Source organism: Sesamum indicum, linkage group LG4 (genome assembly GCF_000512975.1).
Source record: "Sesamum indicum cultivar Zhongzhi No. 13 linkage group LG4, S_indicum_v1.0, whole genome shotgun sequence".
Taxonomy (NCBI): Eukaryota; Viridiplantae; Streptophyta; class Magnoliopsida; order Lamiales; family Pedaliaceae; genus Sesamum; species Sesamum indicum.
The window spans coordinates 16,617,607-16,632,208 of NC_026148.1; the positions used below are offsets into that span (position 1 = coordinate 16,617,607).

General features: G+C 35.4%; 2 protein-coding genes across 3 annotated transcripts in view; both read right to left on the reverse strand.

The window, feature by feature from the left end:
* On the reverse strand, positions 1,606 to 6,882 carry LOC105161274. 2 transcript variants are annotated; one of them, XM_020693536.1, is made up of 4 exons: positions 6,730 to 6,882; positions 6,354 to 6,646; positions 5,273 to 5,460; positions 1,606 to 2,081 (listed from the first exon to the last, which is right to left on the reverse strand). In XM_020693536.1, the coding sequence occupies exons 2-4, from the start codon at positions 6,521 to 6,523 to the stop codon at positions 1,876 to 1,878; spliced, it is 564 nt and encodes a 187-aa protein (XP_020549195.1). In that variant the 5' UTR covers positions 6,524 to 6,646; positions 6,730 to 6,882; the 3' UTR covers positions 1,606 to 1,875. The 2 variants fall into 2 exon arrangements, with proteins under 2 accessions (XP_020549195.1, XP_011077216.1); XM_011078914.2 differs by having other exon boundaries at positions 6,354 to 6,882.
* The window catches only part of LOC105161275 (probable dual-specificity RNA methyltransferase RlmN), an 8,946-nt gene continuing 1,892 nt past the window's right edge, over positions 7,549 to 14,602 (reverse strand). Inside the window, exons 4-10 of the mRNA XM_011078915.2 lie at positions 12,015 to 12,116; positions 11,816 to 11,902; positions 10,688 to 10,804; positions 9,035 to 9,138; positions 8,523 to 8,662; positions 8,296 to 8,432; positions 7,549 to 8,180 (exon numbers count right to left, since the gene is read on the reverse strand). Of these exons, the coding sequence (XP_011077217.1) occupies positions 8,004 to 8,180; positions 8,296 to 8,432; positions 8,523 to 8,662; positions 9,035 to 9,138; positions 10,688 to 10,804; positions 11,816 to 11,902; positions 12,015 to 12,116 (864 nt within the window). The 3' untranslated portion in view covers positions 7,549 to 8,003. The remainder of the gene's footprint in view (positions 8,181 to 8,295; positions 8,433 to 8,522; positions 8,663 to 9,034; positions 9,139 to 10,687; positions 10,805 to 11,815; positions 11,903 to 12,014; positions 12,117 to 14,602) is intronic.

A 14,602-nucleotide genomic window follows, 5' to 3' on the forward strand; every position in this document is an offset into this window, starting at 1 on the left:
TCAATAACTTAAAAAAGCTCAATTTTGGTACACATTTGGTCAGAAATTTGCCTTAACCACCGAAAAAAGTCACATGGCCTTCACGTAACTTTTTAAATTGGAGGTTTCGTTATTATTGGCTTAAAAAGCTCACGTGATGACGACGTGGAAATAAAAACGTGTACCAAAATTGAGCTTTTTTAAGTTATAAAGGACTAAAGTGGAACTCTAGTAAGTTACGGGACTAAATAAAAATTGCCTGAAATTATGGGACTAAAATTGCCTTTAATCCTTGAAAAAGACTATCCAGGCATTCGGTTGTGTTTACTTGGATAGTTTGTATATTTTTGTTGTATTATATATAGATGATAATGTTACACCAACTTAATTTTATTATATATTTTAGCATTAAAAAATACATTTATCAATCATATATTTGTATATCATTAAAATAAAATAAAATAAAAAATTCCCACCACCATAAGAAATGGCAAAATAAGGTCGTCGTAGGATTTTAATAACTAAACGCGTAACCTCATGTTCCAACTAAACCACTTCAATTTCTTTAATAATTTATGAATATTAACTCTTTGAATTGCGCAAACTTTTCTCCACTTGCATGCTTACATAGATATAAATAATGCAAAAAAAAAAATGTTAAACGTTGGGCAAAATTAAAAAGATTTATATAGTTTTTTCATGAACATCAATATTTTTCAACTAAATTGTAACAGAAGGGATTAGGTGTAAACGGAGAATTTTTTAAGAGGATATAAGTTTAATTTTAGAACTTTTTTTGGGAAAAAGTATAATTTCGTATTTTTAAAGAGGGTCTACGTTGAATTATTTCTAATAAGTAAGAATTCGAATTTTGGAATCACACTTGTTGGGAAAGGATTAGCTCTTCCGCGCCCTCCTGAAATAGAATTAGTTTTATTTCTAATATAGATTGAAAATACGAATAGCCGACAAAAAAACAAAAATACAAAACAAAGCCCTCTTGTTTTTGGATTCGCATTTATACCCCACATGAACCTCATTATATTCCAATTCATCTAAGGCCTTGAATTGACTTTATATGGGAGATGTATCTTTTTGACCAAGCTGTATACCCTTGATTTTCATCATAAACACGTTGCGATATTAGCACCATGGCGTACGTTGGTTTAATTATTATTTCTTTTTTTTTCATTTAAATGGTATGAATTCAAATTTCACGTTATTGAGAATATAAATTTTGTCATTTTATGAGTGCGTATAACGAGACAAATAACTATAATCAATCATAATATTTGATTCCATGAATGTTCAACTTGAATTACTAATTATGCATACAGCAAGACCACATGGCACAATTGGCCAAAGATGCGCATAAAGAATAATTCTTTCATAATTTTTTTGTTTTCAAACTGAAAGCGATGAATTATTATGATTTTTTTAAATAAATTGATTATAATTATCAATATCAAATATACATATTAAATAATTATCGACAACTATAACAATGATGAGTCTAAAGTCATGTTCTTTCATAACTGAAAAGTTATTATAATCGATTTGTTTCAAATAATAATAGTCCATTGCTTTTCATAAAAAAAGAAAAAGAAAATAGAGGACACATGAGAATCTCCCAAAAAGGAACTTTGTATGACCCACTAATAACACAATTAGAATCAATGTCAAGCAGCAGGGTATGGTCATCTGAAACTATGGCCTACTGAAACTATGGCCTACCAAAATAGAAGTCATGTGAAACTACCCTTCTTAATATTCAGAACTCCACAAAGAATTATTCAGTCCCAAGCCTGCAAGTATTATTCAAAATCCCAAGTCAGATTTCATGGGAGAAACTACATAGTTACAGAGGATAGAAACGAAACAAGAATTTTTTCCTTTCTAGGCAGGCTGAGGTTGGTTCTCTTTTGCACTTGCTGATGGTTGATCCCTACAAGCAGTGCATGGCTTGCAGGCCGATGGAGGGTTATCTGAAACACTAATCCGAAATGTCTGTTCCTTTTTTTCTTTCCCTGGCACGTGAAGCAGAGCTTCCATAATGAGGATTTCCCAGTCACGAGGCCGTAAAATTGAGAACCATGTATCCTCTGTTAAAGACAATACCTTACTGGTGTTAGAAAAGCGAAAGTAAAAAGAAAACACCCTCGTCATCGAGAACATAGTTCAATGAGTATCGTTGAAGCCATGGTTATATAAAGGTAATGAGTTTGAAATAGAGCATAAATGATAGTTTTTGGTAGCAGTGAAGTATGATGTTACACGCAGTTCAAGTTTTTGCCAACCATCAACTACCTCAACAAAATGTACAACAAAGAGAAGTTCTGTATCTCATTCATATTGTCTTGTGTGATTTTAACTAAATAGCAGGACACGACTGATGCCTGAGTTTTAATATTCGGGATTGCAATGTAGGGCTTTTCTCTAAGCCTTCAGCTTACCCAAAACCAGGATGTTAAGAGAATTAGGCTTGCTATATCCTGTTTCGTTCAAAATAAAAAGACGGTTTTTTATGGCATAAGAATCTTTAATATCTTGACATGATTTACTTGGATTATTTCGACAAATAAGTATTTTTCTAATTAAATAAGGCAATCCAACTGCAAAGAAAATAAGGGAGGACAGAGGTGAAAAGAGAGAGGAACGGAAACAAGAAAAGGAAAGAGAAGAGAAATTTGGGGATAAGGACTTAAAATCACCAAAGTATGCCCTGATCTCAATTGGTTGTCAGGATGAAGACTGAAGATACTAAATATAATGAGTTGTTAGTACAGATATATAAACTATATGAGACTGTTTAACTTGGTCAAAACCACTGACCTGCCCCAAGTTCGCCCCAATTCCAAAAATTGAAAGCCTGAAACCTCTTTATGGACCCAAAACAGAACATAGGAGGAAGATTTTGGCCGGGTTGCCCCCATTAGACATGCCCCATTGTCTACCCTACTTTAGAAAATTAATCGCATACCTTTAAAAAATATAGAGTCTTTATATAGTGTTGACATATTTATTCTTCATCTAAAAAATCACTTAGGAATTGAAGAAAGAGAAGATTGGTGTTTCATAAGATTAATGACTCTAGCTTAAAAGACTGAGCACACTCCCCCCCCCCCCAATTCCTCACCGCCCTTTCTTCTAGATGTGTCTTTCTCTTTCCTTTCTCATTCCAATATCTGTTCAATTTTGCTTATCTGATCATCATATCTTCCTTCAACTAAAATATTCATACTACAAGTAGATAGATACGTCTACCTTTCCTTTGATCTGTTTGTGCATTGGAGGTGCTCCACGATTAAGGAATTCACTTGGTGATTAGTTCATGAGAAGCTAAAACACCAAAAATTCACTACAAATGAGGACACCTTATAAGGCACCCTGCCCAAAGTGATGTTTCATGCTCATCTTTTTCTCCTCTGTCGAGTTGCAAAGGCACTTTGGCAGAGAATTTTTGAGTTAATGAAAGATATGATAGAAGTCCCTTCCTTAACAGAGAAAAGATTTTCGTGACACGGTTTCTAGAAGAATGAGGAAGCAAAGAAAACTATGTGTTGTGGCATCAGTTGTTTCTCCTATAACTTGGTGTTATCTAGTTAGAGAGAAACACGCACATCTTTTGTGGACTATGACTCAACTACTAGGTCCATTTAGGGTCTTCTTTTAAGGGACTTGCAAGCAGGCTAATTATATTTTATGCGTTCTTTTAGGACATCTTATCCTCTTTCATGTAAGATCCCTTTCTTTCTATGTCCATATTTTATATCAAAAATGTATTCTTAATTCATATTGTTGAAAGATATTCCCAAGCATGTATCTTCTACTCAAAGTAAGATGGAGATATGCTTAGAAACGAGTCGTTACTAGGTTTAACATATATATATATCATATGAATCAAACTTCCATAGAAACCGTCAACCAAGCTCCAACTTGTGTCTAGAGAATTAAAGGAGAAAAACATTGGAGAAGTAACTAGCACTATATCTCCATTTTTGGTCCTAGAGAAGGACCCAAATAATCTAGTTACAGTAAACCCAATCTTATCCAATGTAATCAACATACATAACTAGCGACACAATAATGTAACTTGATGAATCCTCTTGGATTTATTTGTCAAAATATTTTAATGGTTTCCAAATTGAAAACATGCCTTTTACTTCTCAAAACCTTTATTAGAATATTCTTAGAAAAAAAGCTCATACTTCAAGGTATACATATTATTTTCAAAAGCACCAAAACTAATTTTCAAGAAATAATGTTCAATCCTCACAGGCGTTCTTGATTAACAATCAACAAGAAATAAATCGCGCATTTTTAATCAAAATAAAATGTCAAACTGAATAAATTTTAACTCATCAATCATATCGAATGTGCATCAAAATCGAGAAATTTCTAAGTTCATTAAAAAAGAGTAGAAGAATTGCACCCAAATATGAAATCAAGCATCACGACTATATTTTGAAAATTATGTTATAATTTAGTTTGAAATAATACTAATAAAAACGTAGAATTGTTACAATTCCAAAAGAAAAAAATCATACAATTTTAGTAATTTCGTAAGTTGGAACAACAAAGTGAGGAATCCACAAAAGTCTCAAGAGTTGAATAGCATGATTGAAGATTTTGCCTTCTAAAATCACACATGTTGCAAACGTGTGGAAATCCTGATGGAATATCCAGCAGACATTTTCACTTTTGGATCTTGTCTATTATTAAGTTTGGATGGTTAAGTGTAATGTTTTTTGTTTAGATGGTAGAGTGTATAAAAGTCGAATAGTTCGGCTTAAAGTGTATAAAAGTCGAATAGTTCGGCTGGAAAATCATTTTATCCCTATATAATATAGACATCCAGCATAGATTCATAATGTAAAATGCAAGACACAAAGCATGAACTTTTTGCAATTTAACTGTTATACAACTCGCATATTCATATATTGCTTGATCATATGCTGCTCTCTTGACTCTATTTTGTTGAAAACCATTCTAACAATGTACTTTAGTACATTGTCATAATGGATTAAAGAGCATAGCTTTACCTGAATAAAATTTCCGCTCGCATATCCTATAATCATTTGCTTCAGAAGTGGACCTATGTAACTTTTATTAGCAAACCCTAGTAGTTTTAAAATGAACAACCTTGGAACTGCAAATGGAGTTGTATATGAACTTCAATTGGAATATCTGAATACCACCAGAAGACAACAGGCACAATTGGATCCTACTTAAGAATGGACAAGGGAAAGGTCTCAATCATTAAAATGAACATTTCAGAAGGCATGAAACAAACCTCCATTACGTACTGCTTTCAGTTGAAAAATTCCAGAGCCCTGCGGTCCAGAAACAGGAAAAGTGCAAGAAACTGAGTGGCGCTTGTGAGCCACTGCAAGTGATGCATTATACCAAGGACCCCTCACAATAGGCTCACCAATAGCTTCAATTATAGCCTGATTCTTACTAGCTTTCTCCAGGGCCTTGCTGCAAACAGTAAAAGATTATGAACTATGAGCAACAAAATATAAAGTGCATCCATTCAATAGTCTATTTGAAATGTGATTTAGAGGTCCAACATATTAATTTCAAATCTTGCTCACAATACACATTCTGAGCTCACAGTTTAGAGTTTGTTTGGTTTGGGTTGAAAAGTGAGTGTATAATAAAAGTGAAAGTAAAAATGGATATATACGAAAATGTTTGGTGTTTGGTTAGGGAGAATAATCGGAGAGGAAGTAAATCTGAATGTAAATGAAACACCTATGAAGTCCATTTCATTTTCGTCCAAAATGGGATGGTTAAGAGAAAATATAAGGCCAAAAAAAGAGTACATATTTTATTTTTATTTACTTTATTACTCATATATAATTTCCTTTTAATTATTCTTTCCTTCCCGTTGATAATAACGGTACATAATTTTGAGAAAAGATATCACAAAATTTTATCTTTTATTCTCAATCTATTACCCGTTGCCATCTTGACAAATTACTTGAAGAAAAACTATTGTTCTTTGGCTCTCTTTCCTTTTCACTTCACCTCCTCTTGCTTGATCCTTTTCACTTCCCCTCCCCTTCCACTTCCCCTTTCCTCAAGCGAACCCTTAAATGTAATACAAGGATATGACTCTCCAACATTAAGTTAAAAGTTGAAGTACAGAACATAACTTCCATCCACCCATGTATCAAAGCCGCTTCATTTACAAAAGAAAGAAAGAAACAAAGAAACCATATTCTGTTCCTTCCTATAGTTCACCATTGCTACTCAAACTCTAGAAAATTCACTTAACACACCTTAAGAATAAAACATAACAAGCAAGAGATAATCCAATGAGTTTTTAACCATAATTGAATCCATTATTGTATGGACAAAGAGTGCACCTGCTACAGCTATGGTAAATGACAAGATCATCAAGCGCGCTCAAAGCAACACCTCCTGTCAAGCAAATCAGTGCTCCTGACACCACTCTACGACCCCAAGTTTTCGCTTTACCTTCTTCGGCCGCCGCTGCTCTGCTCTTCAGCATGGACAGCACCCTTCGGCCTACCATTGCTGGGTTTCCCTCTATATCAAGTGTAGGGACTCTAAGACGCTCTGGAATTCACTAAGTCAATCTTTATCATTTCCCAAATCGTCTTTGATTGACTATTGTATGAATAATCAACTCCAAGTTCTTCACCGAAAAAGAGTGGCCCGTCAAATCTCGGTGCTTCCGTCAGCAAAAGATTAAAACCAGAAAAGAGAGAAAGAACTCACAGTGGTTGATTTGCAGATGAGAAGCCAAGAAATAAGGTGAGGCGGCGCGAGAGAGGAATTGGGCGATTTTATGAGCCTAAACGCGATTTAAGAGTGAAGAGGAAGAAGGCGAGCCTTCACGATTTTAAAATAGGAGGAATTGGGCGAAAAGGGTAGATATACACTTGGTGCAGTTTGGATCAATTTAAGTGTAATATATAATATATATATATTGCCTCAATTCAATGTTTGTGATTTTTAAAAAATGACCACTCCACTGAACGTGGGCACGCTTAGTCAATTTTACAGAAATTGCCTTGTAATATCCTTTTTCTTTTTTTGATGCCTTCAATTCCGAATTTAGCTTGATTTTTGTCATATTTATCTCATATCTTCCCTTTTGACTTAATATGTAATAAAATCACATAATCAGGAATGTTTTCATTTAAAAAGAAAGATTAAATACTATTAAATCGTCACAATTGCAGGGTTATCAGCTTATAACATTGATTCAGGTGACTAGACCTGAACTAACTCATTCAGATTAGAAAACTAATTTCTATTGTTCTGACTCATACATAGCAAATCGCTATTGGATGAGTTGGACTATGTTAAACAATTATCTTATTTGAAAATTCAAACTGTTAGGAAAAAAAATATTTAATATTTAATATGTCAACATGCTCAAACTCTATGTATGCTCCAACGAAATCAGGCTCAACCCATATGAGAGGGTTGAACGTGAACATGAAGTCATCGAGCCTACAACCCTAAATTACACAACTGAATATCATATAAAGTGACTGGTGACGGATAGGTCGAACCCAGAAATAATGCTACTTAACTGAAATACTACCACCAAATATTTATGAATATCAGTTGCGTCGTGAATCAAATTCGCATTTCAGATAAACTATTAACCAAGAAAACAAGACAATATATATTTAAAGAACCAATTCCGGTACTTGCTCGTACAGATCAGTTTGGTTCTAAACTTTGGACTACGTACACAAATAATGAGCTCCCCGATTCATCCATTTTTTCCTGTCCATGGCCTTTGTCAATTCGAACCTGGGGCCTCGATAAGGTCGACTTTACCTTGTTCAACAGCAGCCCATACACATCTCTTGAACTTCTTCCATGCTGCTTGTCACGAAGAATCATCAAGAAACAATCAATATATGCAAAAACTAGAGCCGCTCAACCCACCTGCCACAATGAGCTCTTTCGTTGTTGGTATAGAGGGAGAAGTAAGAACATGTTATACAACAAGAAGAGGAAACCAAAGAAGAGTTTCAAGAAGCAATGGCCATCTCTAATTGAGGTTGCTGGACTTCAGCGCTAGCAAGCAGAGGTATTTTCTGAAACTCATTCCTGAGTTGACCACAGGCTGCACTGGCATCCAATCCTCGTGTTTGACGAACACTAACAGTAACTTTACGAGACTCTAAAGCAGCTGAAAAAGCAAGAACCTGTCAAGGACAATTTCAAGCTATGTCAAATATAGATTGCATGGTCCACCTGTCTGCAGGCGAAGTTTAATCAAGAATTGGCTAATGGATACACAGTACGATTGAAGAGGCATACGGATTTTTTATATGGACGCTGATACTCAGAACCTTCTATTGGATTGAATGGTATCAGGTTTACATGAGAACCAGGACCCCATTCATGAAGAAGCTCTGCAAGCTCTATTGCATGCTCTACTGCATCATTGACTCCAGCTGCAAGAGGGAGAGAATAGATATCACGTTATTTGCATGTTGCATGCATTCCTTCACAGAAGAAACTTAAAAAGAGAAACCGTGGAATACCTAATAGTGTGTACTCAAAGGACACCCGCCTACTGGTTTGAAGGAAATAGTCCTTGCAGTCCTTCATGATTGCATCCAGTGGATATGACTTTGCACTTGGCACAATCTTTTCCCTAAGTTTCTGATTGGGAGCATGTAAGCTGATGGTGAAAGATGGAACACAGAGGATAAGAACACCAACAGCTCAAGCATTACTGAAAGTGCATTATCAAGCCTAACTTGTGCAAGTAAACACAGAACAACCCCTCAACTGTAGACATGTACGAGTCTACTTTCTCACAAAGACTTGCTAACATAGTCGGTTAAGGACCCAAAACAATCAACACTCAGATTTCCTTGAGAAGAACTTTAACCTTGGTCAACCTTACTTCACTGTGTTCAATTCTCTTCCAAGTCAGGAATTGACAACAAAGACAACATCGCTCATGTATGTATGAACAAGGAAATTGTAAATCAGACGTATGCATCGACCAGTGCATGTATAACTTGAAATGAGCATTTAAAAGTTTTACCTGATAGCCAACGTAGATTGAAGTTTGTGAGACGCCAGTTTTCTGATGGTGTTTGGAACTCCAACAGATGAAATTGTTATCATCCTTTGCCCAATTTGAATATCCTTAATTTCAAAATAGAATAAATTTTTAGGCACTGAAAATAAATAAAGACAGTTCAAATTTTCTATCAAATGCCAAAACTAGGTGCAACACCAATGTGCTTCTGTATTATTCTTTTCCCTTCAAAAGTCCCTTCGCAAATAAAAGCACTGCAAAATTGCAGCTAGAAGAATATGTGAGAAATTTACAACAAGTATGACATCAATGTAGCATAGAACGTCCTGATCCATTAAAGGATCCATATGCCCTATAGACTATTAGGCTTAATAACTGAAGAAATTCAGTAAATTCCTTCCTTGTCTTTTAACATGACTAATAAAGGCAAATTTCGCTGTAATGCTGCACAAGAAGCACAAACTAATGTTGGATTTCCCATTTCTAAGCAAACTACAAAACTGAAGCTCCTCAAGCCTAAATATCAAGCACAGAAGTCCTACAACAGAAATACCTAGATTACTGATTTACTTATTTGTGTATTGTGTTGATTAGATCACCCATATCAACATTATTCTACCCTGTTATGTAGGAAATCTGTAAATATCTTCTGCACAGCAGCATATATTGTTAGTTCTTATGATTTCTCTTCTTACCTTCTAGATTAATTGATTCCTGATTTGAAGGAATCTGATCCCAGATCCACTGTGATTAATTTAGAGGTAAAATTTCCCTAGTTAGGCCCAGTTCACCTAATCCCTCTGGTCTATTGAATCTTCACCAAATCCATCTTATGGGGACCTTGAGAATATTAATCATCCATATCGATCAAATGAAGGCACTATCTAAAGTTGTCACAGATTGTGAGAACAATTTTGAAGGGAAGAAGAGGAAAATTGGATCATCTCACTGGAGCTGCCCCAAAACCTGAAGATCCTAATTTTGCTGCATGTGATGAGGAAAAGTCAATGTATGTCTTGGCTTTGGAATTTAGTGCAGTCTGAACTCAGTGGGAAGTGTATGTTTCTGCATACTGCTCACAGATCTGGGATTCCGCTGACGAAGAAAGACGCAGCTCTAATGTATGAGATCAAGACTAAAATATCATCTCCGAAGCATGTTACACACACTGCAACAGAGTATACATATGACAACCAACAAGCCCTTCTGAATAAAATCTCATATCCAAAAAAATTGTTTTTTATTGAACTTTAGCCTTTAAATCGACAAAATGCTTTTGCAACAGCATCCATGTAGGAAATCAAGTATCAAAACAGCAGTTCCCAAAGCGAAGTTCACTCGTAAGTCAGGTAGATGTTCTATACTTTTCATTCTTCAAAAGCCACCAGAGAAAAAAGAAAGAAACAGCTCATCAATGAAAAGTGAAGAGAATCTCGGTAGTAATAGATGAGAAGCTAAAGAACAAAGATAGGACGTGCCAAACATTATCTGGCTTGTTAATAAACAATAAGGCAAGATCAATCCCTATAAAGGAAAATGCATAGTCTGAATTTTGTTTCATGAAAATGAGAATCATCACAAATTCGGTTTGAAGTTGCTATGGGAGATAAGTGAAATTAGACAATATGATTAGCAGTTATCTCAGACTCACTCTACCTTGTTCAAGCAACGGTGTGCTTCAAGTACTTCTTTCATGTTCAACATTGGCTCACCCATTCCCATAAACACCACATTTGTAACTCTACGCTTGAAGATCTCTTCAATTGCCAAAACCTGAAAAGTTAAGACATCATGGACAATATATTATCATGCAAGTGTCCTCAAACAGGAGCTTGAAGCTCCATACTTGAAGAACTCTTGAAGTGCTTATACCAACTATGCAAAGGAACATAATGCAAAGTTTGCAAACTTAAGAGCAAGAAGCCATATTCAAATTGTCAGAAATACTGCCAAGAGGTGTACTACAACTGAATCACAGGCTTTAAACAAAAGCTGAGGTTCACCACCAACTGCTGGTGGGCCATAAGATGAGCCAAAGTACAGCTGAACTCTGCTTGGGCTCATCCAGTGCAGGCATTCAGACTGCTGAAATCATGGTCCACTTGCTAATTTATACAAAATTGACTCCGCGGACAGTGCTTTTTGCTCATTCAAAAAAATTTAACTTATACATGACAACAACAATATACTTTAAATTGTAGACCATCAGCACAGTACAGGTAACTAGCGGAAAAATGTCATCAGAAATCACAGTATTCCAATTTTCCAACCAATAAAAGCCCTTCATTTAAATGTCTTCTCTTACATGGTTTTTGAGATAAAACAAAAGAACACCATGCATGTATATGAAAATGCTTTGTTTAGTGAATAAGCTTCTCCACAAACAATGAGGGAAGCTAGAGTCCGTGTGCTATTGTTATGCTGAACACATTGAACAAAGATAAAATAACAAGTTAAGTGTTTAGAAACAGCTTCTTCACAACTACTGTTAAAGCAAAAGGAAAAGCAGGCTTAGTGGTTTATGGTGGGGAGGCCGTGGAAACCCCCAACCCCCAAAGAAGGGAAGAGGAAGAAGAAGAAAGGAAGAATAGACAACTGAAGGCACCAAAGAAGTTTACAGGACTTGATAGGCTCATGAATAATTGAAGCACTTCAATTCTTCAGGAAAACAAGAGATACAAAAACTTGTTAAAGAATAAAAGGAGATGGCAAACTTCATTGAGCTGGAGAAGCCTCCTGACATAAATAGCTTAAAAAATTATCCTGGAGCAAATTTAGACAAACCTGTTCAACAATTTCATGGCTTTTAAGGTTCCTCGAGAAACCTCCCTTGCCAGTGGCGCAGAAGGAACAACGCAGTGGGCAACCCACCTGGTCAAGAAAAGTGGATAGATGATATGATGCAGAATACAAATTCCATCATACCCGTCTACTTAAGAGGAAAAAACCTACCTCCAAAAGAATATAAATGGAAGAAAGTTACCTGTGATGAGATGCATGCAGTCAGTCGAAGTGAACCTTTGCTGTCTTCAACAGGTATGCCAACAGTTTCCACCAGCCTGTTATCTTGCAGCTTTATTAGTAACTGAAAGAGACAAGAGTAGTTATGGGAATGTTGGAAGAGGATGAATAGTACAAAAACACACACATAAAGGGGTAATATTCATTTTAATCCTTGACAATATAATCCAACTTCAAAGTAATCCTTGTCTTTTCAATTCATTTTGAATTAGACCTCCAAATCAGACTTCTGGCATCCTTTCCGGCCAAAAAAGGGTAAATTAGAACTTTCAATTACTAATAACAAAGAAAATGAAGAAAAAATGGCCACCATTAATTTACAAATGAATCATAGTCTTCCATTTTCTTTACTCCTTAACACTTCTTCACTTTCATAGATTAACTGCAGACAACTAAGGCATCTAGTAAAAGTATGGTTTTGGCATAGAGGAAAAAATTAGTATTTTCTCATAGATAAGTAAATATCATTATTATAAAAGATAATAGGTGACAAAATACCAAGTGACAATTTTAATTGTCATTAGTGATATATATTCAGTGACAATAATTTTGATTTTGTCACAATATAATTATATAGTGACAAGAATTACGTATAAAGTTATCACTCACTATTCACTAATTATTTTTAGTGAAAACTTTATACATAACTTTCTTGTCACTAAATTCTTACTAGTGATAATTAAATTTGTGTATGGATACCGGATTGCAATTGAAAATGAAAAGTGAGGAACTAACAAATTTTTAGTCAAAAAAGTAAAACTTTGTAAGAGTAATATTGGTAAATCACCTTTATTGGACGGAAAGTATACCGGAAGTCTAACAGGAAGGACTAATTTAAAGTGAATTAAAAAGATAGGGGCCGTTATGAAGTTGGATTCAACTTTCAAGCCAAGCACTGAAATGAATTTTACCCCACATAAAAATTATTTGTCAATAGTAATAGCGAAAATCTATTCTGGAGTTGCATATATCTAGAAAGAGAATTGAAGCTCAGAAATTTGCAAAAAACCTACTATAGATGTAATCTAGAAGGATTGCACTCCGCATACGTCCAGATCTTAAAGTAAAGGAAGAAGCAGAAGCATTCGGACTTGTTCATATGAGTATCTTCTTTCCAGAATTTCAGAATACAACAAAATGAAATCCTTTCCATCGGAGACGAGATTATGAAAAATTGAGTTGTAGGTCTAACGATATTTCCCCAATTTGTTAAGGTAAAATAATACTTAGTACTTTTTCACCAAAGTCAAAGAACAGTATATAAGCACCTATTGAAAGAAAATTAAGCTATTATATGTAAATACTAAGCAGGAATCTTAAACATATCCTGATTTCTTGATGTACTGATTTTGCATTCAAGTTAGCAAATACAACAAGCTGCCATAAGTGTAATACAAAAAGGAAAAGAAAAACAAAGAGAGGTGGCACAAACTAAAGGGGATACCTCCAACATAAGATCTATATGATATTCATTGTCATATCTCATTTAGCATCTAATCTTGATCTCTATTAATTAGGACATATCAACCTCAAAATTATAGGAGAGTGGCCATCAATTTTTCTAATATGAAAAATAAACGGGACTACCATCATCATATAAATGAGCTAAGCTATGAATCAAGTCCTTTAACAAGCACCTAGATGTCCTTCATGGAACTCTATAAAGCCCTTTATAGCTTCTGAAAATTATTAAAAGATAGAAGGATTAGAATAGATATGTTAGCTCCTAGAATAGTTAACATAGATTGAGATGGTTACCACTCCCCATAGGGGAGGTCCTATCATTTGTTAATTGTAGAATAGTAAAGCTTACTCGATTCCTTCATTTAGCCAAAATTGGTCAAGACAGTAGTTCAATTACTTCATACCAGGAGTAGAATCAGTAGCACTGCGACTATATTCCTTATAGGAATTGGCAGGTTGTTAACTAGTTATCATTCGTAACCTACGACTAAAGGTCAAATCACTTGAAGCTACAGTAGAACAATTGTGTGGTTCGGAATCACTCCTCAGCCTGTCTGGTCCTTTATGGGCCAGATTCTTGCAAGATGCTTTCGATACACCCAAGTAATATGCCCTGTCCTCTAGCAGTTTCGGGCACCAGCTCTTCCTTCTAATGACAGGTGCATCTATGATTCTTTTCTCAGAAATAGATACTGCATAAGGGAAGGGTCCTGTAGAGGAGGTCCTGTCAGTCGCTGATAGCAGAATAAAAAAGACAGCCTCCTACTTCCTTCCATCGTTTAGACAACAGCATTGGAACTGTAGCTCAATAACTTCATACCAGGAGTAGAATCAGCAGAACTGAGCCTATATTCCTCATAGGAAGTAGAATTGCCATTCTTGACCAATGACTAGTAGGTCAAATCACTAGAAGCTACAACAGACAAATGTGTGCTCTTGTAGGCCAGATTGCTGGAAGTTACACTAGACTGATCATGCTTTGGCTTCACCAGTATCACAGGCCTAGTTCCCAAGCTCCATACTGCTCCATCTCTTCCTTCGAATGTCTATGGTTTTTCTTCCAAATAGATACAGCATAAGGCGATG

Excerpts from the sequence above, each read along its gene's own strand:
- LOC105161274 (XM_020693536.1), bottom strand. The coding sequence starts at position 6,523 with ATGGTAGGCCGAAGGGTGCTGTCCATGCTGAAGAGCAGAGCAGCGGCG. Across the intron at positions 5,461-6,353 it reads ATTTACCATAGCTGTAGCAG|CAAGGCCCTGGAGAAAGCTA; the intron begins GTGCACTCTTTG and ends TACTGTTTGCAG. Across the intron at positions 2,082-5,272 it reads GAAAGCAGTACGTAATGGAG|AGGATACATGGTTCTCAATT; the intron begins GTTTGTTTCATG and ends TGTCTTTAACAG.